Source organism: Ciconia boyciana, chromosome 10 (genome assembly GCF_034638445.1).
Source record: "Ciconia boyciana chromosome 10, ASM3463844v1, whole genome shotgun sequence".
Taxonomy (NCBI): domain Eukaryota; kingdom Metazoa; phylum Chordata; class Aves; order Ciconiiformes; family Ciconiidae; genus Ciconia; species Ciconia boyciana.
The window spans coordinates 44,581,028-44,606,181 of record NC_132943.1 but is presented as its reverse complement, the minus strand read 5'-3'; the positions used below and the strand labels follow the sequence as shown (position 1 = coordinate 44,606,181).

Genomic DNA, 25,154 nt, shown 5'->3' with positions numbered 1-25,154 from the left:
AATAAATATTAACTAGAAAGCATGTTGGGATAAGTGCCCATCTGACCTGACTACAATCAAATGTGTCAGAGGAATAAAAAGTATTTAGGATTAGGGAGAAAAAAATTAAAAACAATGTATGTCTGATATTTTCAGGCTTGTCTAAGAAACGTGAATCTCCCTCTTGTTTAACAGTAGGAAGAGATTCCAAAGAGCTAGGTTACTTTTGGTGCAAGTTCCTGTCTAACACCAAGAAAGTTACAAAGGAACTTTTCTAATGAGGGACGTATGGGGAAAGTGTTCCTAATTTAATATGCAGTTTATAAAACTGTTCATCTATAAAATCACCTGAAAAGATTACAGCAATAAGTGGAAGTTAAATGCCATAAGCTGACAGATACTTATATCCCCAGAAATCTGAGCTGTACACTTCCTGGCTCCTCTGCAACAGCAAGTTTTATCATATTTATTAAAAAAAAAAAATATATATATATAATTACTAAATTACCTGTTCTACGTGTGACATGAATCCCTTAGGCAATGCCCAAGAACAATACTACCAAGGACTGAAGTCTCCAGAGGTTTTGCTGATCTTGAGTTGGTAACAGTTCTCACACAGCAAATCGGTACAACAGGCAAGATAGCACAAACAAACCAAGGCCAAAGGTTTAAATGACATGCCAATGGCTATGGCATTACTCCCTCATCGAGCCCCAGACAGCCCATCTGCTGGCCGTCACCATCATTTTACCTTAGGACTGGAAGTTTCTGCCACTGGTTTGTTTTCGATTTCAACGGTCGCTTTAGCCAGGTCAGATTCAGCCTGTTTCAGTGCATTCTGCAAAATGTTTCTCTCTCTCTGCCAAGCATCTCTTTCCAGTTCTTGAACAGAGTCAGTATCATCCGTAGATCTGATCTAAAAAATAAACCCAAAAGAAATGAGCCATGATGGTTTTTGCGCATAACTTCCACAGCCAAACATCTCAAACTTTATGGACAAACTAAAACATAAAAATAAAGAGCCTGAAAATCAGCAATGGCATTCAGATGTTAAACGGTAGGATGGGAAACTGAAACACACAAGCAGCCCTTCTTAAGAAGTATCAAATTAATTGTTAATCAAGCTACCCCTTCTCTACAGATCTGTCTGATCAGGAATCCTATTCCCTTTAGTAACAGAGAGTCTCCAAACACTTGGAAATGGAAACAAACCATCTAGCTTTCTTCCACATCCACAGGCAGCACAGAAACTGTGAAGAAAGATGTCTGTGTATGTGTGTGCACAAAAACATGTGAAGCATCTACAGAGGTAAATTCTGAAAAATCACATCCAGTTCTGAGAAATTCAGTTTTGTGGTAAGTCACCTCATGAGACTCACAACTCCAGGTCCAATTCTTTGTGGCAGTTCTGCCTTCATAACCCTCTTTGTATCGACTATCAATTTAATGGTCAACAGCTGCATCGGTGTGTGATGCAGCAGACCACAGAGAAATGAAAGATATTTTTTGAGGCAGTTAATGTTTTATCCCTTGAAATAAAATCTGTACATTAGAGGAGTCAGTACACACAACTGACCCCGATTTCTCCTAGCAACTTGTTTTAGTACTACCTTATTAGGAGTTTGAACTTTTTCAGGAGTAATTTCTTATTACTACCTTAATACACTAACACATGCCATTTACATTTGTCTTCTGTGAAGAGCACAACTAAAAAATCTGGTATAATAAAGTTTAACAAACCACAGACATCTAAGTCTTTTTACTGCCTGCAATATATACAGCAACAAGTGGGGCTTCCAATGCTCTCTGTACCTTCATGGCACATAATCCACCTCCCTCTCTTTTGACTTTGCAACTTCTTTAAAATTTCTGAAAGCGAAGGCTCTCTACTTCTCAGCTTCTTAACACTTCTGAGAGTTAAAAAAATGCTTCAGGGATCTAACACTACCTTCAGTATTGGACAGAAATAAATACCTAATTTCAAAACAAGTTAAACACTTGTCCTGTACTTATTATCTAATTCACAGATGTTCTATACAGTTTCAGGTTTTTACACTGAAGTTAGGTAAACTAAAGCACGCATTTCCCTACACACAGCTTTCACTGGCATGGTGGTTGTGTCATATCACACACGGAGATGGGACAGAAAAGCATTTGGAGAACAAGGGCAGAGATAAGGACTTCAGATACAAAACACACTTCAGATAAGTATTATTAAAAATAATTCAGACATGGGAAACAAAACCCATCTGTATTGTGCTGCAGTGGAGGGAAGCTGCTTTATATTGGCCTCCTCAGCAAGCATCCCAGTAAGGACTATGGTCCCCCCATCCTAGGCATTTTACAGGCCTACAAAAGCTCAGTTTGAAGGCAGTAACAGATACTTGTAATATCTGAAGGAGTTCTACACGATTCATCTACCCACTTGATTACTACTGCACGAGTTGGCATTTGATTGACCAGTTGACTCCATATTTCATTTTGGCACTTTGCCAGTTTCCCTAATAGTCCCCAATTTATTGCAACCCAAGGAGGTAACAGCAGTAAATTGCTTTGGTCTCCAGAGCATGTGGTTCAATACCTTAAAAGGAAGGAGAAATTCAGGGAGGAGACTGAAACAAAAGGTGATTCTGGAAAAAAAAAAATCAAAGCCTTGAAAAGAGGGCAGAGAGGAGGGACCGCTTGTGCCCACAGAAGAAAGGCTATCAAGGTAGACTTTCTGCTCTCTATAGAAAGCTATAGAAAAGGCATATGTCTTTAGAGCGCTCCACTAAACTCTTTTTTGTTAAACAAAACTTAAGTCAGAAAACTTGAGTCCCTTTATTTTAGTGTGGTCATAGTCCCTGGAGGGGGCAATTGCAAGGTCTGGTCCAACAAGAGAAGGGACTGCTATTCTCTATGGCATTCACTGGCTTAATGTTGAGAGGCCTGCTAACTGATGGTGATGAGAGCCTGGAAAACCTCCAAGTTGTGAAAAGCATTTGCAACAGTTTCTAACACAGAAGACCTCACGCCATCAGAGGAAAACCAAACCACCCAAACTATCTTTTTCTTTTTCAGTAGAGTAATAACTTGGAGGGAGCTGAGCCAGAAAAACAGCTCAGCTCTGGAGGGAGTTCTGCTGAGTCAGATTTAAATAGAGCCATAAGGTTGTCTGGTTCCCCCAAGCATTTTGTCCACAGCAGAGGGCTCTGACGCTTTGTGAGAGGAAGGCTTAACCAAGATGACTCCATGAACACCTACTCGGGAAGAGGTTACATCCCCCTCCTGAAGGCTGGAGATGATCCATTTGGCAACCACCTAAGTAGTTGCGCAGAAGGAAAATATTTATTGTATTTTGTAAGCAATTAGACACAGGGAGAGCTTGCACCATGCCTAGCCAGCTTGTCGTACATCAGAGTTGTATTACAGAGCACATGAGAACAACAGAAGTTACAATAGCCTCTTCATGCACCAGACAGTCAGAACTCTTTCTCAAAGGAGTGTTTTCCAGGGATCTGCTACCAAGCAGGTGAGCGAGTAGAAAGAGGCTGAATCGAACAAAGCCAAGACTGTTACTTAGCCCTAAATCCAAAAATTTTGGCTGAAAGGGCTGCAATGTGGTTGAAGATGTTTTTATTACAAGAGAAAGACATAAATGATAGGGCAAAGTTACCTGGTAAATAAGATGGAATCTAAAAGCTATATATTTTGTATCAATAGACCTGAGCTCAGTCTTTCACAGCCCTAGGCTTGTATAAAACATTTGCAATACCGCAAACATCAGTCAAAACACCCCTCCTGAGATGACAAATCACTGTTGTGCTTTTTGAAAATTACTTGACAATTTGCTGAAAAACAACTGTTTCTGGATGCATACAGAAGCAGCAGCAACACATCTCAGGATTCGATATCCTTGGACATATTACATATCTAGGAAAAAAAATGCTGTCAGAAGCAGACTCAACAAAAAAGCAAGAGTCTGATACTAAAATATGTTAATATAATGACAGTGTGAGTACAAGAGTACATCTTTTTTTTGATCCCCAAAGCAAAACACAATTTTCCTCAGAATGTTTAACAAAAAAGGAAGGGGAGGGGGGGAAATAAATCAATCAATCAACTTACATGTGTACTGCAACCCAAAGAATACAGAACAACTTACTGATAATCAACAAATATATGCTGTTTTCCTTACCTGAGATGCAGGAGGAGACAATAAATCTGATTTTAGTTCCTTTAATGTCTGCAGTAGAGAGGCTACAGCTTCCTCATTTGATACAGACCAATCGTTAACTGTTCTGTTAAACAGAAATACTTTTTCAGTATCAGGTTGATTTGCAGTAATGTTAACATACATTTGATTCCTTCTGACTGGATGATCTTTAAGTTTTGAGGCTGTAATTACACACTATTCATTATACAAAATACTATGAATACACACAGAAATTAGCAAGTTTTGTTAATTTTTGAAAGTAGAATTTCTAAATAGTGCCGCATAAGGATTTATTCAGAAGTCTGTATTTTATACCAGTCTGAAATTCTACCATGCAAATTCAGGCTGCAGCAAAACATCACCAGTATTTTACTCTGCTGCCAAAGAAGTAAGAAATTACTGTGACTTGGCTCTTTCCTGACCCCTAGCTTTTCCCTGCCATGCTCAATGGAGTTTCCCATTCTAAACTTGCAGATGGGTTGGTTAACCTGGTTTTTTGATCACTCTCTAATCAGACTGCTACAGTTGCCAAACTACCAAACGACTCTTTCCAGTAGGGTTTTTGTTGGAGTAGTTCTTTTTAAGCAGGGTCACTTCACAGATCTAGTTCAAATGCAGGCACACAAGCTTCTACGGGGAACGGCTGCGGTGGGATGACAACAACCCGAGTCTGCTGCCACCACGAAACCATGGTTTCACACAAGGTTAAGTCTTGTAAGCAGATATACCACTCATTCTCTTCAGCACAGGGCTCTCAGCCATGACCCACACAAGTTCAGAAGCAGGATAGAAAGAGAACTACTGTTTTATGAACAACTACTCACTTATCTACAGTTTTATATACGAACTCATTCAGGTGTACAGCTACAAAGAGCAACTGCTGCCTTATCTTCTCTAGCTGTTGTTGCTGCTGTTGCAAATGCGATTTTTCAGTTTCTTTTGTCATGGCTTGTTTGGCATTTCCATCTTTGTTTAAGGTACACAACAGTTCTTGCTGACGGTTTGGACGGTTTCTTTCTCTTTCTTCTAATATTGCCAGTATTTCCTGCAGCTCTTTAATTCTTTGTTCATCCCTCTGGTGTTGCCGTTCCAAGTTTTGCTATTTGAATAGAATAAGTAGTAGTTAGTTGCATCTTATACATACACACACACACACATATATATAGATACACACATAAGTGTTTTTTGGTTTTGTGGTGGTGGTTGTTTTTTTTTTTTATACACTCACACACATACAGACTGCAAATAAAAGCATCACACCTGACCAGCATATCCATCTCAGTGTTCCTTAACTCACAGACCACTTTTAGGGGAAGGCTTACAGTACTGCCTTCCAGGACCACCAGGAAGCCTTTTAATGGCTCTGGAGTGGGCATTTTCTCCATCCATTTCCAGGTGTGGTGACGGTCAAGCCTCCAAAGAGCCTACAAAGCCTCCCTCCTCCTCTAATGAAAGCGAAGGAGCTGAGAAACAAGAAGGGTGAAATCGGTACTGTGGTACTGTCGCAAGCCATAATTAGGAGCCTAGCTCAAAATAAGAGCAATGACATGAAACCTAGGTCGGTTCCGTTCTGTGTTTAAGCCATATTCTTCTCCATCTGTTAATGACCCGCAATTCCCAGCATAGACAACGCTGTAAAGATCAACTTCTGTCAACAATAAACCCAGCCACAAACCCCTAAAAACAGCTGTGTTTGAGAAATGCAGGAAGAGAGCTCATCTAATGCATTTTTCAGAATGCTTTGTTTAAGGGAAGGAAACATTTCAATTAAAGAACACCATCCACAGGGTTAAATCCCAGTTTGTGGCTATTTCGATGTAAGGCAAGACTTGCAGAGGCATTCTCACCAGTCTCTCTTGATCTCTTTGCCAGTCCTTCTGTTTCTCTAGCTCTGTTTGCTGCTGCTGCCTTCTCTCTCTCTCCTCTTTCTTGTTTTTATCTTTCTCTTTCATCATCTTGAAGAGTGACTGCAGTTGTTCCCAGTCAGCTTTCAGCTTTGCCTCTCTCTCCTTCTGGGCCTCTAAGGAACGGATTACCTCTTGCTTTTGACCCTGAAGAGATTCCAGCGTAGCTCGCAATTTGTCACTGACCTCTCTCTCCTTCTGAGTTTCCTCGCAGCACATCTGTACTTCAGCCTCTAGCTGCCTTTTGGAACGAATGGCCTTCTGGTGCGTTTTCTCAATAATAGCAGCTAGCTCCATAGTTCGGGACCTCTCTTCTTCCAGCTGGGCTTGGAGCTCTCGAACAAAGGCTTGTTCCAGCAGCGACTCCCTGTGCTGACAAGAAGCACCTTCTTTCACTCTCATGCTCAACTGTTCTGTCAAAACACGTTCGTGATTCAAGGAATTCAGGAGCTCCAATGAACGATTTTTCTCAGCATCCAAATTTCTCTGTAGCTCCGACAGTTTGGTCTGTTCCTGGGACAGCAATGCTTCACAGCGGGAGTGCTCGATCTGAAGTTCCTTGCGGAGATTATCATTTACCGTTTGCTCGTGCTCTAAGGACACAGCCAGCTGGCTATTCTGCACCAACTGCAACTCCAAGGCAGCCTGCAGCTCCTGTTCAAAAGGGGGAAGCACATATTAATAGTCCAGCACAAACACTCATTTGTGGGGCAGGCTGGCATTCGGCAATTTTCAACCTCCTGTTTTATCCCAGAAGAAATTCAGGACTGAACTGGAGTAGTTCAGGTATTAAAAAGTTTAATTTAAAATTACAAGTTTAATTTTCTAATTACAAGTGCCAGAAGCATGCTTGTTAGCAATATGACACCAAGTAACAAAACCAAGGATTGTAATGTTAAAATATCATCCAGTACATTTTTTTTCTTCAATTAGTAAGACCCTCATTAGGAAATCACTATTCTTTACATCACTCAGTCCCCTTAATAAGTGACATCTGAAGCAGAAATAACCCATGTTGATTTAAAAAGAACCAAAAATATAAGCAGTGAGCATAGATGTAAAACCTCTGGATTTTACAGCCCATCTGTTTAAAGCACACAGCACAGACCAATAAAAATAATCCATCCGTAGGTCCGTTTTGGGAGCCAGCCTTTCTTCAGAAGGAAAGGGAGCGACTGAAGGGGCAGTCCCAGGGCGCTTGCAGACAGTCAGAGCTAGCATTGCTGTCATCCTAGCAGGGGGGGTCTGCCCTACCACCAGCCAGCACCACCTCTCCTCTGATCTTGCAGAAAGCCAGGTCAGATGCTAAGTGGCATCAGCTTTCCCTAGTACAACTTCAAGGGAGGATTTGGGAATGCAAGACTGCAGCAATGTGAACTGTGAATGGTTTAATCTGGTGCACAGCTACACCTGGGGCAACGCGCTTTTCTCTTTGCCTTGGCTAAGATGGTCCCTGCCTTCCCAGCTTGAGCAGTCTTTTTACAAGATGGAGGATGTTAGCACCATGTCCTACCATGCAAGTAGTAACAAAAATCCCAACAAACAAAAATCACCCACAAACCTAAACATCTACCAGAAAGATGGTGTGAGAGACCAGACTACAAGGAAGTAGAGTCAGAATTGTGTTCCCTCACTTAGGGCATTTAACTAGGATTGTTTTGGAGTTATCTGATAGAGTTTGGTTTTGGTTTTTAAGTTTAAAAAAAGGTTTCTGTTAAATCTTCCTTCTTTTCCAGTCACTTCAGGCCTTTTACAAGAGCTGAGTCATTGCTATCACAGTATAAAAGAGAAAGCTGTTCATTTGTCTTCTGTTCAATTCAGAAGAAAGGGAATTAAAAAAAAAAAGACTACTTTGGTTAACCTCCAAAAATACATGTTATATTGGGAAGGCTCCAGTTACTCTGCCAAGCATATATATCATTGGGAGGTTTTCTCTATAATTCTCAGTTGATCACACACATCACATCCTCACAGCACGTTTGCTCTGGAATAAAGTGTGCAGTTACACAGTTGTAGAATCTGGTTCTCCCTACACAGCAAGGGGCAGTACAAAACTGGTCCCAAGAATGGGAAAGCATAAGGCTCCAAAACCACTAAGAAGATATGGGAAAAAAAAAACCCACACAAAACCCAAAACCATACAACTTTTGCTTATTTCTGCATGTGCAATTAAAGAGGGTAACTGGAAGCTTTAATTCTGTGAAAACAAAATAAACGCTGTGCACACTGAGTAGAAGTTTGTTTTTTTTTTTTTTTTAAACAGTTATTAAACAAAAAACATCGAACATGAAAAAGACTGCAAAAAAAACCTGGTAGTTAACTGCATGCAGCAAGGGAGGTGAACTGAAGCACTGAGATGTAAGGCATTACCTCCAAGGCCTTTGTCTTTTCATCTTCTGCTTTCTTACGCTGAAGCTGTTGTTCCTCAAACAAACCTCGTAGCTCTGTTTCCTTCAGATGCTCAGTCTGCAAGTCTTCAAGTGCAGCTGTCAAATCCTTTTCTTTTTTTCCCAGTTCAAAACTGCAAAGTTCAAAATGACACTTCTATCTATGTTCAGAACAGAACATCCTTCCCCAGCAACCCAAGCAGGACATTTTGGGTTACTTTTTGTGAGTCGGTCTATAGCCTTGTTTCTTTAGGATGCTCTCTGCTCTTTCTAATGAGGGTCAGTTTTTAAGTCACAACTATTTAGCATCTGAAAACATTTGCCTCCCTGCAAGCAAAGCTAGAATTGCTCTATTTAGTAACAATTAAGAGAGAGGGAGAAGTTATCTATCCTGGCAGAGCAAAGCTGTGAGAGGAAAGAAAAACATTGGCATACACGGGGAATAAGGAGGGAGAAGTGGAGAAAAAACCATACACTAGGGGGACGGGGGAAGTGAAGAAAAAACCCGTATGCTAGATGACAGGAAAACGGAAGTACCAACCAAAAGACTAAGACAAAAGCTGCAGTAGTGGGGTACATCAAGGATCTAGCCTGTTCAGTTTTATTACACCCATACAACATGCACTTGCTTCCACAACCTTCTCAGTCAAGGCTACAGAAAAGGTAAATATGCAAATTTGAATTGAAGAATAAATAAATTTAAGCAGTTAGTAAAGAAAAATGAACATATCCATGAAAAGTGAGAGGTTAGTTTTCCTCCTTGTGTTTCCAAGTGCTAAGCTATTTGCAGATCCAATGAGAGCTCTTTCAGACCTGTTGATAAATAAAATAGAATAGAAGAATAAATCTACTTCTCACCGTAACTGGTTTATTTCCCTCTGAAGCTCTTCTAGGGATTTCTGCAGCCTTTCATTCTCTTGCTTACTTTCATAAAGCTCTGATTTCAGGGCTGCTTTTTCGTGATTCAAGAGATCACATGTTTCAGAGGCTCTCTTCTGCTCCTCAGACAGGGTGCTGTGCAAGTCACTTACGATAGATTTTTCCTGCTGAAGCTTATATTCTAACAATTCAACTAGGATAAGAAAATGTTAACAGTTATTTGTATTGCAGAGAACTTGACAACGTTATCCATTACACTGGTTCAATCTGGGGAAAAAAAACCAAAACAGCTGTATTAAAGTGTTCTTGTCTGGAAAATTAATTTCTTTTCAAACATAAGATGAGTTAGCAGAGAGATGCACATACATGCTACAGCTTTGCTGCTAGTGGACCACGGCAAAGTGAGAAGAACATGAAACCTGGGTGAGACTATGAGAGCTACTGTGATACAATGTAAGTAACCTGTTACTAATGGATTCTAAACCTCATTAAGCAAACCCACCCCTTTACTAGCAAACATATATACAGAACTTCCTGAAAACCAACAAGGGTATTTTACTATCCTTGATGGGTTTTCTACATGTATACACTATTGACCAAAGAGTCGCCCTTCGGTTCTATTGCTTTGGGTTATTTTAAAGCTTCTCTTCACTTTTCACAGATTTTTCTTAACTACTAATATTAGAAAGAAGAATTCCTTCCTCTGCTAAAATTGTAGGAAATCTGAGTGCATTAGCAAAACTGAAGAATTGTACAGCATCTGCTTCTTTGCAAAACAATCTCTTTTTGCCTTTTATCTTCTAGGCAAAAAGGAGAGAACTGACATAGAAGACCAGATAGCAAGAACTTGGCGATTACTACCTTTCCTCCGAAGGTGGTGTTCCTGTTTGCTCCCATGATCTTCTGCATTGGTAAGGGTTTCCTGTAACTGCTGTAGCTTCTCCTGGTTCTGAAGATGTGTCATGCGTAGCTGAGCTCGGAGGTCCTGTATTTCAGAGAGCAAGCTATTCCGGTCTGAGGAGAAAAGGTGCTCTACAACCATCTGCCTCTGTTCCTCCTGAAAACAAACCAAGTCCTGTTAAATCTACAAGGCTATCCCCATAGTTTCTACAAGGATAAATCCTAGAGAAACCCTTGCAGTACAAGTTTTATATGGAGGCAACTTCAAATGACTAAGTTCATGCTTCATATTAACACAAAATGTTAACATTAAGTATCAAAGAAAACCCCCACTAGCTTCCAAACAGAATAATAGTTACTAATAATAGTTTATACGTAATAGTTAACTACAAACCATTTGGTCTGAACCTAAAAACTGGATATTATCAGCAAAAAAAATCCCAAACAGATTCAGAATTAGCTCAATATATACCCTTTGCAAGAGAAGTCTGTGAAGCTCTGGATGGAATTCTTCCCCTTGTCCTTTTTAATCAAATATTTCCTTCTCACTATCACAATCTTTCTGGGTGCCAGCTAAAATACTCAATAGGCTTTGTAACACAATATACAAAATTTGAGAAAAATGGTACCAAAACATAGACTATAAAAGCCTACTGATCCCACACAATCTGGATTAATGCACAAGATAAGATTTAAAAATGGAAGTAATAAAAATGTAAAAACCATTAAAAATACAGGGAAATAGAAGTGATTTATGAGCATAACACTTTAAGAGGTTTTCTTACTTGTTGTTTCATGATATACTCCAGTTTTTCCACTAATGAACCTTCATCACCAGACCCAGGATTGGAGAAGTGAGACTGTAAGTCAATTTGCAACACATTTCTCTCCTTCTCAAAAATGCTCTGTACTGCTTGCAGAAGTTCTCCTCTCCAGTCAGCAGGAATACCTGAATGTTCCTGTTAAAATTTATTTTTTTTTTAAAATGGCATCTCTCTCAATCTCTAACCCACCGCCTTTCATATCATTACTGTGTAAGAGTACACCTGTGTGTTAATTTAAGCAGACCAAAGGTGTTTAAAGAGGCCTGTTCAAACCTCAGAGAGTCCCTTGCTCCTCATACATATATATATAAACACAAACTACATAACAATATACATTTATATATATAAAAACTGGTTACATTCCTTTAAAGGATATTTTTACTGTCATACCTTGTTTCCTCTATCTGCCACCTTGCTAAGGTAATCTTTTAGCGACTGTATAGCATCCAGCAAGGCTAAGCCCTCCTTCTGCCATCCCTCCATCACTGCTCTGGTCTGATGAACATTTTCCAGCTCTCTAAAACCAAAGGGACATTCTGACAAAGCCAATATTTTGCGGCTCTCCTCATATACCATCTTCAGCACAGTCTGAGAAGGAAAAAAAAAACAAAAACGGATAATGCATAACATTAGGAAACAGGCATCAGCATCCTGACAGTGTAAGAGTAGGATGGGATAGCACTAGACAACAAAAATAAGACAGCTGTCCAAGGCTGTGATACAGATAAAGGCATGCAGGTCTGCCCTGCTACTTGGTATGCTTAATAAACTAAGAATACACATATACACACACATATAGCGTGAGCCAACAGTTACCAGAGAATTTTTATCTCCTAACAACTGAGTCAATATTTAAGAATACAGTGGCCACTGTATTCTTAAATACTGTATTCACAATGTTAAAGTACAAACGGCAGCCTTGGCCAGCGCATCTTATTGCTGTGTACATCAACACGCTGATATGCAATTAAGCCAAAGGACTGTACTTTATCTTTGTCGTTTCTGAACTATTTAGCCAACTTTCCTGAGAATAAATTAAATTCTATCAAGTCTGAAGCCATGTTACTAAACCTCAGTGATGCCAGAAAATTGAGTTACGTATTTAGACAACCTTGGCTTAATTTAGCAGATTATGTACAAATAACATCTCCCAAAATAATCAAGTCTTAATAATTTAGACAGTGGAAATTGTTTCCTCTGACATTGTCAGGCAAAATAATCTCTTTTAAATAAATTCCTTGTTCACAAACTATTACATCATGCACAGATGTTTCCTGGTCTCTTTTCAAGGAAGGTCACTGGAGATTTAAGTCCTTTCTACACACATCTCATCAGAAATATCCCAGCCTCGATGTGGAGCTGTTCCTCGTTGCTATTCACTTCAACAACAATACAGAGTACTTTGCTTTAACTCTTGATGTTCCTTCTTTGCACTTTTTTGAATGACTTAACTTTTGAACCAACTTGAGTTGCTTTTCTGTCACCGGAATCAAAATAGTGATTACTTCAAGAACCAATGCTAAACAATGAAAATCTTTAGTAAACATTAACAACAAAAGCACACTAAAGTGTTCAAACCAAACGTTCAGTACTGGAATATGCACTCAAATCTTACAGCGAGTAAAGTCTAGACTGATGATCCACGAAAGAAACCAAATAAAAAATTCTCTGTTTCTTAAGACAAAATAAAATTCACCTCTTCCATGAAGTCTATGAAACTATGCTCTTTGAGGATTATTAATTTTTTAGATACAGTGGTTGGAAGGGACCTTTAAAGATCATCTAGTCCACTCCCCCTGCCACGGGCATGGGGACATCTTTCATTAGATCAGGTTGCTCAAAGCCTTGTCCAACCTAATTTTGAACACTTCCAGGGATGGGACATGCACAGCTTCTCTAGGCAACCTGTTCCAGTGTCTCACCACCCTCATTGTAAAGAATTTCTTACTTATGTCCAATCTAAATCTACCCTCTTTCAGTTTAAAACTATTGTTCCTTCTCCTGTCACTACAGACCCTGGTAAAAAGCCCCTCTCCATCTTTCTTATAAGCCTCTCTCATATATTGAAAGGCCGCAAGAAGGTCTCCCTGGAGCCTTCTCTTCCCCGTGTCAAACAACCCCAACTCTCTCAGCCCCTCTCTACAGGAGGGGTGTTCCAGCCCTCTGATCATTTTTGTGGCCCTCCTCTGGACCCACTCCAACAGGTCCATGTCTTTCTGCTGGCCACACTTCTTTTGATGCAGCCCAGGAGACGGTTGGCTTTCTGGGCTGTGAGTGCACAGTGCCGGCTCACGTCCAATTTTTCATCCACCAGTATCCCCAAGACCTTCTCCACAGGGCTGCTTGCAATCCATCCATCCCCTAGTCTATAGTGATACTGGGGATTGCCCCGACCCAGGTGCAGGACCTTGCACTTGGCCTTGTTGAACTTCGTGAGGTTCACATGGGCCCATTCCTCCAGCCTGTCCAGGTCCCTCTGGATGGCATCCCTTCCCTCAAGTGAATCAACTGCACCACTCAGCTTGGTGTCATCCACAACCTTGCTGAGGGTGCACTCAATCCCACTGTCTATATCATTAATGAAGATCTTAAATAGTATTGGTCCCAGTACAGACCCTTGAGGGACACTACTCATTACTGGTTTCCACTTGGACATTGAACTGTTGACTGTAATGCTTTGAACATGGCCATCCAGCCAATTCCTTATCCATATAACAGTCCATCCATCAAATCCATCTCTCTCCAATTTAGAGGCAAGAATGTTGTGGGGGACCATATCAAAGGCCTTACAGAAGCCCATGGAGATGACATCACTTGCTCTTCCCTTGTCCACCGATACAGTCACTCCATTGTAGAAGGCCACCAGATTAGTCAGGCATGATTTGCCCTTGGTGCAGCCATGTTGGCTGTATCTAATCACCTTCCTGTGTTCCATATGCTTCAATATACATTCCAGGAGGATCTGTTTCATTATCTTACTGGGCACTGAGGTGAGGCTGAAAGGTCAGTAGTTCCCAGGGTCCTCCTTGTTACTCTCTTTAAAAATGGGTGTGGTATTTCCCTTTTCTCCAGTCACTGGGGACTTCACCTGACTGCCATGACTTTTCAAAAATGATGGGGAGTGCCTTAGCAATGGTATCTGCCAACGCCCTCAGGACTCTGGGATTCATCTCTTTGGGTCCCACAGACTTGTGTATGTCCAGGTTCCTCAGGTGGTCTTGAACCTGATCTTCTCTTACAATGGGAGGGACTTCGTTCCCTCAGTCCCTACTTTGAGGTTCAGGAACTTAAGATGTGAGAACAGTGATTGCCAGTGAAAACTTGGCAAAAAAGCCATTAGTACCTCAGCCTTGTCAGTTGTCACTAGTTCTCCTGTCTTATTCATCATGTGTGTGTGCGTATATGTGTGTGTGTGTGTGTGTGTGTGTGCACACACATTTTCTTTAATCTTCCTTTTCTGTCCAATGTACTTGTAGAAGCCCTTATTATTATTCTTCCTCACATTCCTTGCCAAATTCCCCTCCAGTTGTGCCTCAGCTTTCCTGATCCCATCCCTACATATCCAGGCAGTGTCCTTATATTCTTCCCAGGTTACATATCCCTGGTTCCACTCTGCCTGTGCATTTCCTTCTTACACTTTAGTTTGACCAGGGGGTCCTTACTGAGCCGTGCTTGTCTCCTGCCTTCCTTGCTTGATTTCCGACACATGCGAATCAAAAGCTCTGGTGCTCTAAGAAAGGCGTCCTTAAATAGCTGCCAGCTCTGTTCTGCTCCTTTATCCCTGAGGGCAGTTGCCCAGGGAGTCCCATCCACAGATTCCTTGAGCAAGCTTTCAGCTGTTTTCCTAAAATTCAGGGTCCTGACTCTACTCTGTTTTTCAAAGACAGCTCTGTACAATCAATCTTTTTTTTTTTCTTTTTACATAGAGAGAAACCCCACTGACTCCTTCCTCACCTGATCTCTTCTGAACACTTTATAGCCATTGATTGCATCATTCCAATCATGTGATTTCTCCCACCAAGTTTCAGTGATAGCAACTAGGTCATAGCTTTCTAGCTGCACAGTGACTTCCAACTCCTCCTGTTTGTTACCGATGCTATGTGCATTGGTATAGAGGCACTTCACTTGGGCTGTTGACTGTGTCACCTTTTTGGAGCAACAAGCCCCAGTTCCTTTAAGGCATTTCATAGGTGTTTCCCTGTTGGTTCCTAATACATCAGCCGCCCCTGGCTCTTCTCTGTTGCTCAAACTCCATCGCCGCCTTCTGCTAAGTCTAATTTAAAGCTCTCCTTACAGGTTTGGCCAGCTTATTGGTGAAGACATTCTTGTCCCACTTGGTCAGGTGAATCCCATCAGCTCCCAACAGACCTGGCTTCTCAAAGGTAAATCCATGATCATAGAAACCAAAACCTTGAGTACAGCAGCAGCTACACAGCCACGCATTCACCTGTTCATGTCCTCTTTCCTGGACCCTTTCCTCTGCCTGGGAGGATAGAGGAGAATACCACCTGTGCTCCCAATCCTTTTAACATTGATCCGAGGGACATACAGTCTCTTTTGATGGTTCCAAGTTGCCTTTTTACAGTATTGTTAGACCCTACATGGAACAGTAGGGGCAGATGATAATCTGTAGTGTTCACCAGGCAGGCAGCCTCTCAGTGATGGCACGAATAAAAGCTCCTGGTAGGCAGCAAACTCCTCTAGAGGCTGGACTGCAAATAGGTGCTTCAGTGCCTCTCAGCAAGAAATCTCCAATTACTAATACTTTACGTGCTTTTCTGGTGGCACCAGTTCTAATGCAAGTGGGTGGTTGCATCAACTTTGCATGGTTGGCTTTTCCTGGATCACGTCAGTTACTCAACGTGCTCTTCATTCTCTAGCCCCAGAACATCATGTTTGTTATGAAGGGGCACATCAGAGGATGGGGGAAAGTTCTTCCTTCTGCCCCGAGCAGAGACAAAGGTCCAGTCTCCTTCATGTCGTGAGTCACTTGTGTCAGTCAGCTTGAGTTTGAATTCAGGCTTGCCTTCCCCTTGCGTAGCCTTCCTTCATTGCACAGATCTTCCTTCATTTTGCTGAGCAAGCTGAAAGAATCTGCTAAACTTTTTAGGAGGCAGCATTTGCTTTCTAGGAAGTGTATATCTTCTAGTTTCTTACTACTCAAGTTTCTTCAAGTATTCGAACTCCCTGTAGCCTTCTGCACTTACCCACTTAACTTCTCACCAGCCTCCCAGATGAGATGATTTGGAGCACTGGATTTCTCCCTTTCACCAGCTGGAGTTCCTGGAATGGCTGAGAGCTTGTTCAGCTGCAGCACCAAACCAAAGAGTCCCAGGCATATACTTTCTTAAACTTGCCTTACTGACTAGAGTAAGCATTGCTCAGTCTTCTGTATGTTCTTCATACTCCTTGAACTGATCCCTCCACACCTTGCAGTGGTGTTTCCACAGCTCTCCATCATATCAGAATGAGAAGAATAGGCAGGGGAGTATGATGTCAGCTAGCTATGCTTACTTATGAAACAGCTTTCTGTACAGCCTCCAAGACAAACCCATAAATCAGATCAGTCAGTCCTTGTACTGCCACATTCTGGAACATCACCAGTGCTGTCCTAGCAAAACTTTTTAATTCTAGCTAGCACAAGCAAGACAAATGTCAGTAAATTTGTCACATGAGATAAAAAATAACTCAAGAACCAGAATCAACCTGAAGTTTAAACCATTACAGAACAGTTTACAGTGTAAAGGTAGCAGCTAACTCTATTATATAGTAGCATTTTCATTTTCACTGTTTCAGTTTTAATTTGCTAGTATGCTTATATTAATCATATATTACCTTCAGCTGTGGTGAAAGTATTTCCTTTTCTCTCATTGATTCCATAATATCTGGAAACATTCCACAGTACCGCAGATAAGCCATGAAACTAGCATCTAGGTGGTCTGATGTCTGTAGCTCCTGCTTTAGTTTAGCTGCCAAATTTGAGCTGGTATCTGAAGAAAGAGACAGCCCCCCGCCCCCACAAGCATTACAAAGCTGAAAAGAACTTGAAGCCAGCATAACTGCTTGCAAAATAACCATTATTTCTTCTGCTAGTATGAATGCAGGGTCAGCTGAAGTTAGTTGATTGAGATCTCAACTAACTTAAACAAGTAAAAAGGTTGTAAGTTGCCTTTAGCACGAGAGAAAGTGTTGTAGTTAAGTCAGGACTCACTAAAACCCCATGCCTCCTTTTCAGTATATAAAGATGAAAAGGTAAAAGCAGTCTTCCACTAGCACAAATACACAAGTCTTCCTGAACAAAGAAGCACCTGACAAAGGCATACCTTTCAAATAAAAGGTCTACAGAAAAAGAAAATGGGGGAAAGAGGAAACATTGTAATATTTTTATACTGAAGGTAACGAAAGGTAAAAGGAATCTACAAACAAACTTACTGCTGCCATATCCATCGCTCATTGCATCTATGGCAGATGCTCTTGATCTTACATCATCTTGTAAATCAGAAGGGGTTAACGTTAGATTATCAGCTTCTCTCATCTGCTTGGAAATAATTTTTCACATTAATTTAGTTTTCTGAATCCAGCTGTAGAGTTTTCTGCATTTATAACAACTTTGTTACTAGGGCAGATTTTAGCAAATGCCTACTTGATCGTAGTGTTAGAGATGGCAAATACCATGATGAATGTGTGACATTGGTGCTCTTTCGAACCCACTCCGTCTCATTTTTTTTCTCCCTTTCAATAGTCTTAAGAAATAGACATGTATTTATAATTAATTGCCCTTCAAGAGCAAGGCACAAAAATATACAACCAAAGATTAATTTTCTGAAGTACAGGCTTTATCTTCCTGTGAAATGATACAGACACAAATATATAAAATATTTCCATTAAAAAGAAAAACCTCTATTCTCTGATTTTGAAACAGTCTCTCCTATCACTCAATGACAGATATTCATTAGTGGAGAACTCTTACAGTAAACTGAGTACTGTGGTAGCAAAAAAGTTTTACAGGTCTTAGCTCAATTACTTGCACATGAAGTATTACAACTAGTATCACAAATTTATCAGTTACTTCCATATAGCATCACTGCAAAAGTACCGGGATTTGAAGAGTCCTCTCAACAAATCTTCTGAGAGCACAAGAGCAATACCCATATTTTTACTGACACATCAGCAGTGTATAGACATACAGAATGCAAAGCTTACTGTAAGCAGCTTATTGATCAATTTTAGGTTTTGGAAGACCATTTTCAGTTATTAGCAGCAGTGGTAAACAGTGTTTTAATACAGGCCAGAATTTGCTCCACTATCTGACAGTGAGAGAGGAACTAACAATCGTATGTCCAGAACATTACCAGACGTACTCCTCTCGGTGCATAAGTTTCTACTAGTTGGAGCCAACGGCCCAACAATGATCCAAGGGGGACAGAGCTGAGCAGTCTTGTTTAATTAGAATTAAATCAGACATCAGCTATCACTTACCAAAATCTTCTTCCCCATATCTTGGTCATCATCAACAGAGTAGGTACTTTCAGAGAAAGCTGGCGATTTTCTATCTACTCCCACTGCTGCTTCCTCACTGCCATTTTCATACAGGTTAGAATATCCCAGCAATACAGAATTATCTTCTTGCATGGATGACCTGTTATGCATCATTTCAAAATCCGTGCTTTCAACTTCCGAAAAGGGCGTCAGATGAAGCACTGGTTGAAGTTCCATGCTTATATCTTGCTTTCTCACTATCTCAGGTGAGCCCCATGAAGCCATATCTGCAACGAAATTCTGGAAGTCTTTTGAAGTGTCTTTGCCCATGTTCAAATTGTGTTTTGGAGAATCAGGAGTTTGATGAATTTCCAGCATTTGCTGGCAATGCTTTTTCAAATCTTGCTCCTCTTCAGAGTTGTTGATCACGTCCAGTTCCTGAGTCAAGATATTTTCTTGTGATTGCTTAATCTGAGTTTTTGGATTTATATTGTGAGTCATCAAGTCAAACACAACTTCATCTTTTTCCTACAATGAAATAACACATATTAATTGTTGAATGGATTTAAATATGATTTTACAAACTGAAAAACATGCATTTAGAAGATCTTCTCAAATTTAATAGTCGTATCTATTATTATTCCCAGGTTTTATGTAAAAATGATCCGACAGCTTAGTATATTTTATATGCCAGCTAACCAGGCTTTTTAACAAGCGTATCATGAACAGGAGGAAAAAAAAACATCTGTACAATAAGCAAATTTATTTCTGCAGAGCTGACTTTTGATTCAATCAGGAAAAAAGGTATTCCTTGTAGGTGTGTAGATAATCTTCCTACTTTCAAATAAGTACAAATCAAGACCCGTTGCTTTCCTAACTGGACAAATGTCCTGAACTATTTTAAGGCTTAATTCCTGACCCAGGGCACCAGGAAAAAATGGTTAAGAAGTCTACAGACAGTTCCTATGCCTGCTATTTCAATGCAGGGGAAACTGTCGACCATGTACTTCTAGCCACTGGAGGGAAGAGCAACACGGATTCACATGTCCCATCATGTGAGACACCCAACAGCCATACATACCAACATACTATATCCTAAATTTTGGTAAGGCCATACTTGCACCTTTTAGCATCCTATTCCCACTGGGGTACTCTACCCTTTTTTTATTATTATTTTTCCAAGCCTCAAACAACAAACTTAGGTCTCTGCTGATCAGCAACACTGCAGACCATTTCTCAAACTCTGACTCCATAAAAACAGACACACTAGGTGTGGTGGGTTGACCCTGGCTGGATGCCAGGTGCCCACCAAAGCCACTCTATCACTCCCCTCCTCAGCTGGACAGGGGAGAGAAAATATAATGAAAGGCTTGTGGGGTGAGATAAGGGCAGGGAGATCAGTCACCAATTACTGTCACAGGCAAAACAGACTGGTCTTGGGGAAATTAATTTAATTTATTACCAATCAAATCAGAATAGGATAATAAGAAATACAAACAAATCTTAAAAACACCTTCCCCCCACCCCTTCCTTCTTCCTGGGCTTAACTTCACTCCCAATTTTCTCTGCCTCCTCCCCGAGTGGCACAGGAGGATGGGGAATAAAGGTTGCGGTCAGTTCATCGCATGTTTCTGCTGCTCCTTCCTCCTCAGGGGAAGAAATCCTCACACTCTTCCCCTGCTCCAGCATGGGGTCCCTCCCACAGGAGACAGTCCTCTACCAACTTCTCTCCTTCCCGGGGGCTGCAGTTCTTCACAAACTGCTCCAGCGTGGGTCCCTTCCACGGGGTGCAGTCCTTCAGGAACAGACTGCTCCAGCGTGGGTCCCCTGCAGGGTCACAGGTCCTGCCAGCAAACCTGCTCCAGCGTGGGCTCCTCTCTCCATAGGGTCACAGGTTCTTCCAGGAGCCTGCTCCAGTGTGGGCTTCCCACGGGGTCACAGCCTCCTTCGGGCATCCACCTGCTCTGGCATGGGGTCCTCCACGGGCTGCAGGTGGATATCTGCTTCACCGTGGACCTCCATGGGCTGCAGGGGACAACCTGCCTCACCATGGTCTTCACCATGGGCTGCAGAGGAATCTCTGCTCCAGCACCTGGAGCACCTCCTCCTCCTCCTTCTTCACCTTGGAGTCTGCAGAGTTGTTTCTCTCACGTATTCTCACGCCTTTCTTCAGCTGCTGGTGCACAGTTTTTTCCTCCCTTCTTAAATATGTTATCACAGAGGGACTACCACCGTCGCTGAGTGGCTCAGCTGTGGCCAGCGGTGGGTCCATCTTGGAGCTGGTTGGCATTGGCTCTGTCGGACATGGGGAAGCTTCTAGCAGCTTCTCACAGAAGCCATCCCTCTAGCCCCCCCCCGCCGCTACCAAAACCCTACCATGCAAACCCAATACACTAGGTCAGACCAAAGCTTTTCTACCCAACCACCACCTCTGACAGAGGCCAACAGGCAAACACGAGTAGCACGGACACAACAGGTGTCCATCTTTCTCAGTTCTTGTGATCCTTGCACATAACTAGCTATCTTCCAGCCTGAGGGCTTGGGTATCTGAATGGCCACAGAACCTTTCCAGCATCTTTCCCATAGTGTGAGGCCATGGTCACTGACCAGGCCAAGGCTAGAATTTCACCTTCAAACTGCAGAGACATCTGAATAATGTCAATACTGTGCCATGGAGTATGCAGATACATCCCTGCCTACCTTGCTACAACGGCTCTCATTTAGTCAGCATTTCTATATAAAGAGCTTTCTTCCTTTCCCAAGGCCTCTTGAAGTTACTGTTCTTTTTCTATGACCTTAATGCTCTCTTCAACAAGCAGGTGTGTCATGGACACCATGGGAAGCCTGTTGTGCAGGGCCACTGCTCCAACAAGTCCCAGAAGTTTTTGCTCCAGAAGTCAAGAAGTCAAACCTTCTTCCTGTCTTTCAGCCTCTAAACCTGTTATTCCACCTGGAGGCTTACATGCAAATGGAACATCTCGGAACTACATCATTAAAATACCTTTACCCTCATCCTTATAACCTCAGGGATCCAGTGTGGTAGGACTTGCCATCACCAAGCGATTAAGGAACCCTAAGGCTAGTGCCCAACTCGCTGTAATTCCAGGGCTTACTGATGCCATTAGTATAGACACTCCTAAGACACTCCCAAGACACTCCTTTTGTGTCTTGGTACTCCAAGCAGCAGTCATTTCTTTTCCTCTGAAGATGTTCTGGATAATGGCATTTAGCTAATCCATACTAGAACAGCAGAAGTACCCAAATACTGTTATTTTCCCCCTTCTCCAGCTCTCAGGCTCATGGTCACTATTTTGCTCAGACAGCTGATATTCTAAACCAAATATTGTACTTTTCCTTATACTGGGATAAGCTAGAAATAACTAGTTATTACTGAGTAGGTTTGAAAACGAAGAACTACATCCTGTTGTGATTGCTGGGCTATGAAGTGAAATGGCAAAGTAATATGAAACATTCTGTAACATCACAGTAACTCTGCAAGTAGGTTTTTACCATTAGTGATACCAATATTAAAGCTCAGTTATTTTGCTTAACTTTGAAATCCAATAATTCTACCTACAAACAATTTCTACCTGGTGCTGAAAAGCCATCTTCCCTTCCCCCTACAAAGAGGCAAGTAGTACAGTGTAAGTCAACCACCTTGAATTTTTATACCCGTATCATACTGCCAATCAAGACTCCCAAAATCCACATAAAACTGACACCTTTCTTCCTTTCCTATGCACTCAGAAACTCTTCATGTAAGCCCTTTTACTAACCCTTATCACCTCTGTAAGCCAGCTGGAAAAGACAGTAAAAGTTGGTATATGACAGACAACTACAGCTCTCTGAAAAACAGGTGATCTGGGTCCTACTGCTTTCCAAAATTGAGTAATTTAATAAAAGTTCACATTAGGTCATCCAGAGCAAATTGTTCTAGAAAAGATTCAGAATAAATATGAGAAAGAGTCACAGTAAATCAAGATTTTTTTTAAAAAATATGATACATGACAAAGTATTTTCAAGTAGTTGTCCAAGACAGCCATAAAGCATGGCAAACACAGTAGTAGCAGGTGGTGGGTTGACCTTGGCTGGCTGCCAGATGCCCACCCAGCCGTTCTCTCACTCTCCCTCCTCAGCAGATCGGGGGAGAAAATAAGATGGAAAGAGCTCGTGGGTGGAGATAAAGACAGGGCTATCACCTACTACCTACTCTCACAGGCAAAACAGACTTGACTTGGGGAAAATTTATTTAATTTATTGCCATTAAAAATAGAGTTGGATGGCAAGAAACAAAGACAAACACTGAAACAGCCCCCCCGCCACCCTTTCTTCCCAGGCTCAATTTCACTCCTTCATTCCAAATTCCTCTACCTCTTCCTCTGCAGTGTGGATATCTGCTCCAGCATGGTCTCTTCCATGGGCTGTTTCTCACACTTTTTTCTCCCTTACTCCTCATTGGCTTTGCAGTGTTTTGCCCCTTCTTAAATATGTCTTCGCAGCGGTGCCATGCACATGGCTGATGGGCTCAGCTGTGTCCTGCGGCAGAACCAGCTGTGCCCAGCATGGAGCAGCCCCAGCCTTTTCTCATAGAGGCCCCCCTGCTGCTCCCCCACTGCCAACACCTTGCCACCTACACCCAATACATACCTTAGGATGCATGCCCAAAATGATATCCAGCTCAGAAAAACTGACTGGATTAGGTTTCCACACATCCTTGCTCTGTTCTTAGACCTTCCAGGCATCTACCTCTAGCCACTGCTGGAGAAACTACACAAAGATAGACAGACCCTTCAACTGACTTGCCACAGCCATTTTTATGCCACAGTATTCATCTTCACCCTTTCATACAGCACTGAAAAGGATAAACTATAGGGCTTTATATGACACAAAATTGGATTATTTTAAAAAACAAATACTACTATTAAAATACAAATCACATACCAGTTTATCCATAGGGGAAGCTAGTACTGCAAATGACTGATCAACGTTTGCTTCCAGTTCTTCCAATTCCTCCATTCCTTTTTTAAGGTCTTCGCCTTTTCTTTCTCTCTGGCAGAACAGCTTGAGAAGGTTAGTCTCATCATGATCACGTTGCTCCTTTGGCTTGTACGACTCCAACTGTGAAATAAGTTCACCTCTTTCCAATTGTAAGGCTTCAAGCTCTTTCACATATGCCTCAATTTGATCTTTCAGTTTTGCAGTGCTACGTTGCAGTTCATTGATTTCTCTCTGATAAGCTACTTCTTTCTGATTCAGTGCTTGCACCTGAAAATCAAGTCTAGAAACTTCTAACTGAAGTTTATAAACATCTTGAGCCTGACTTGCATCTCTCTTTTCCAACTCAGTTTGAAGCTCTGCTGCCTTTTTTGTTAAGTACTGCAACTTGCTTGTATCAGCTTCTCTTTGATCTGCCATTGTCTTCATTTGCATATCTTTCTCTAGAATATTTGCTTCCCTTTCCCTCAAAGTATCTTCAAGTTCTTGAATGCGAGAAGTCGTCATCCTTGCTTCAACCTCTCTCTGAGAAAAACGTGTTCGGAGAAGACTGTACTCTTCCTGAAGTGCATCGTACTGTATTCTCAGAGAGGTCAGCTCTGCAACGTGCTGCTCGGATGACTCTTGTAATTTTTGGCATTTTTTCTCCAAAATTTCCACTTCCATTTTGAACTGCAATTCCTTCTCTTCCAGTTGCTGCTGCAGAGCTTCTCTAGCAGTTGAGACAAGCTCTAGTTCCTCCTGAAGTTCCCTCACTTTGGAGAGTAGCAGTGTGTTTCTTCTGCTTGGGTCAATATCACCCTGACAATCTACCAGTCCCTTCTTCAACTCATTCTGAAGGTTTTCCACCGGCTTTCCCAGTACAAGTTGATAAAGATCATCTTGGTTGTCAATAACTTCATGACATACTGGTCCAAATTGTGCCAGCTCTTTTTGCAGCTTCTCAATTACTCCATGGAGTTGCTCTACCTCTTCATCTTTGTCCTTACGCAGCCTTTCCTGGTCACCACGAAGGTGCTCGACAAGTGATCTGAGTTCTTCAATTTCAGATTTTTGGTCTTCCACAACCTGAGCAAAAGGATAAGGTCTGAATGTTACTGTACGTAGGCAGAATTACTACTGCAAATAGAGTTTAAATTACATTTTTCTTCTGAATCACGCAGGCATTAAATCACACATTTAACAGCAGGAAGAACTGCACACTTCAGCTGGTAGCTGCTCAGAATACTCTCTACTTTCCTAAGAGAATTATCAAATAGATTTCATTTACAATAAGATTCTGTATACCTTGCTTCCCTCAAAATCAAGCAATGAACATATAGTAAGTACTCTTACTTTATTCTCCAGAGTATTCTCTAGCTCATGCTGGAGCCTCTTCATCTGCTCATTCAAGTGATCGATTTCTTGATTCTTTTCTTTAAGTAGTGCTTGTGGGAATGACAAAGCTGAGGAATCACTAATACCCAGGTCCTGATTTTGCTTCACATGAAGTTTTGTTAGATCCTCCTGATCAGAAAAAACAGCAATTTTCATTAGAAAGAACTTACTTTCTCTCCCAACCTAATGGCAGAACAGAACCAAGGGCTTTATTTACACATTCTCCTCCTTACTA

The 25,154-nt window shown here is 41.5% G+C and overlaps 1 protein-coding gene across 9 annotated transcripts in view; it reads right to left on the bottom strand.

Moving 5' to 3' along the window:
• PCNT (pericentrin) overlaps nt 1–25,154 on the bottom strand; it is a 99,719-nt gene that overhangs the window by 9,091 nt on the left and 65,474 nt on the right. For 7 of the 9 annotated variants that reach the window (XM_072874046.1, XM_072874040.1, XM_072874042.1 and 4 more), the window contains 14 exons: nt 24,878–25,048; nt 23,489–24,610; nt 18,548–19,075; nt 17,501–17,606; nt 16,904–17,058; nt 11,459–11,656; nt 11,030–11,203; nt 10,206–10,401; nt 9,324–9,537; nt 8,449–8,599; nt 6,022–6,732; nt 4,999–5,273; nt 4,157–4,259; nt 731–895 (listed from right to left, as the gene is read on the bottom strand). In XM_072874046.1, coding sequence (XP_072730147.1) covers nt 731–895; nt 4,157–4,259; nt 4,999–5,273; nt 6,022–6,732; nt 8,449–8,599; nt 9,324–9,537; nt 10,206–10,401; nt 11,030–11,203; nt 11,459–11,656; nt 16,904–17,058; nt 17,501–17,606; nt 18,548–19,075; nt 23,489–24,610; nt 24,878–25,048 — 4,269 coding nt within the window. The remainder of the gene's footprint in view (nt 1–730; nt 896–4,156; nt 4,260–4,998; nt 5,274–6,021; nt 6,733–8,448; nt 8,600–9,323; nt 9,538–10,205; nt 10,402–11,029; nt 11,204–11,458; nt 11,657–16,903; nt 17,059–17,500; nt 17,607–18,547; nt 19,076–23,488; nt 24,611–24,877; nt 25,049–25,154) is intronic. The other 2 variants (XM_072874047.1, XM_072874041.1) reach the window with 2 other exon arrangements.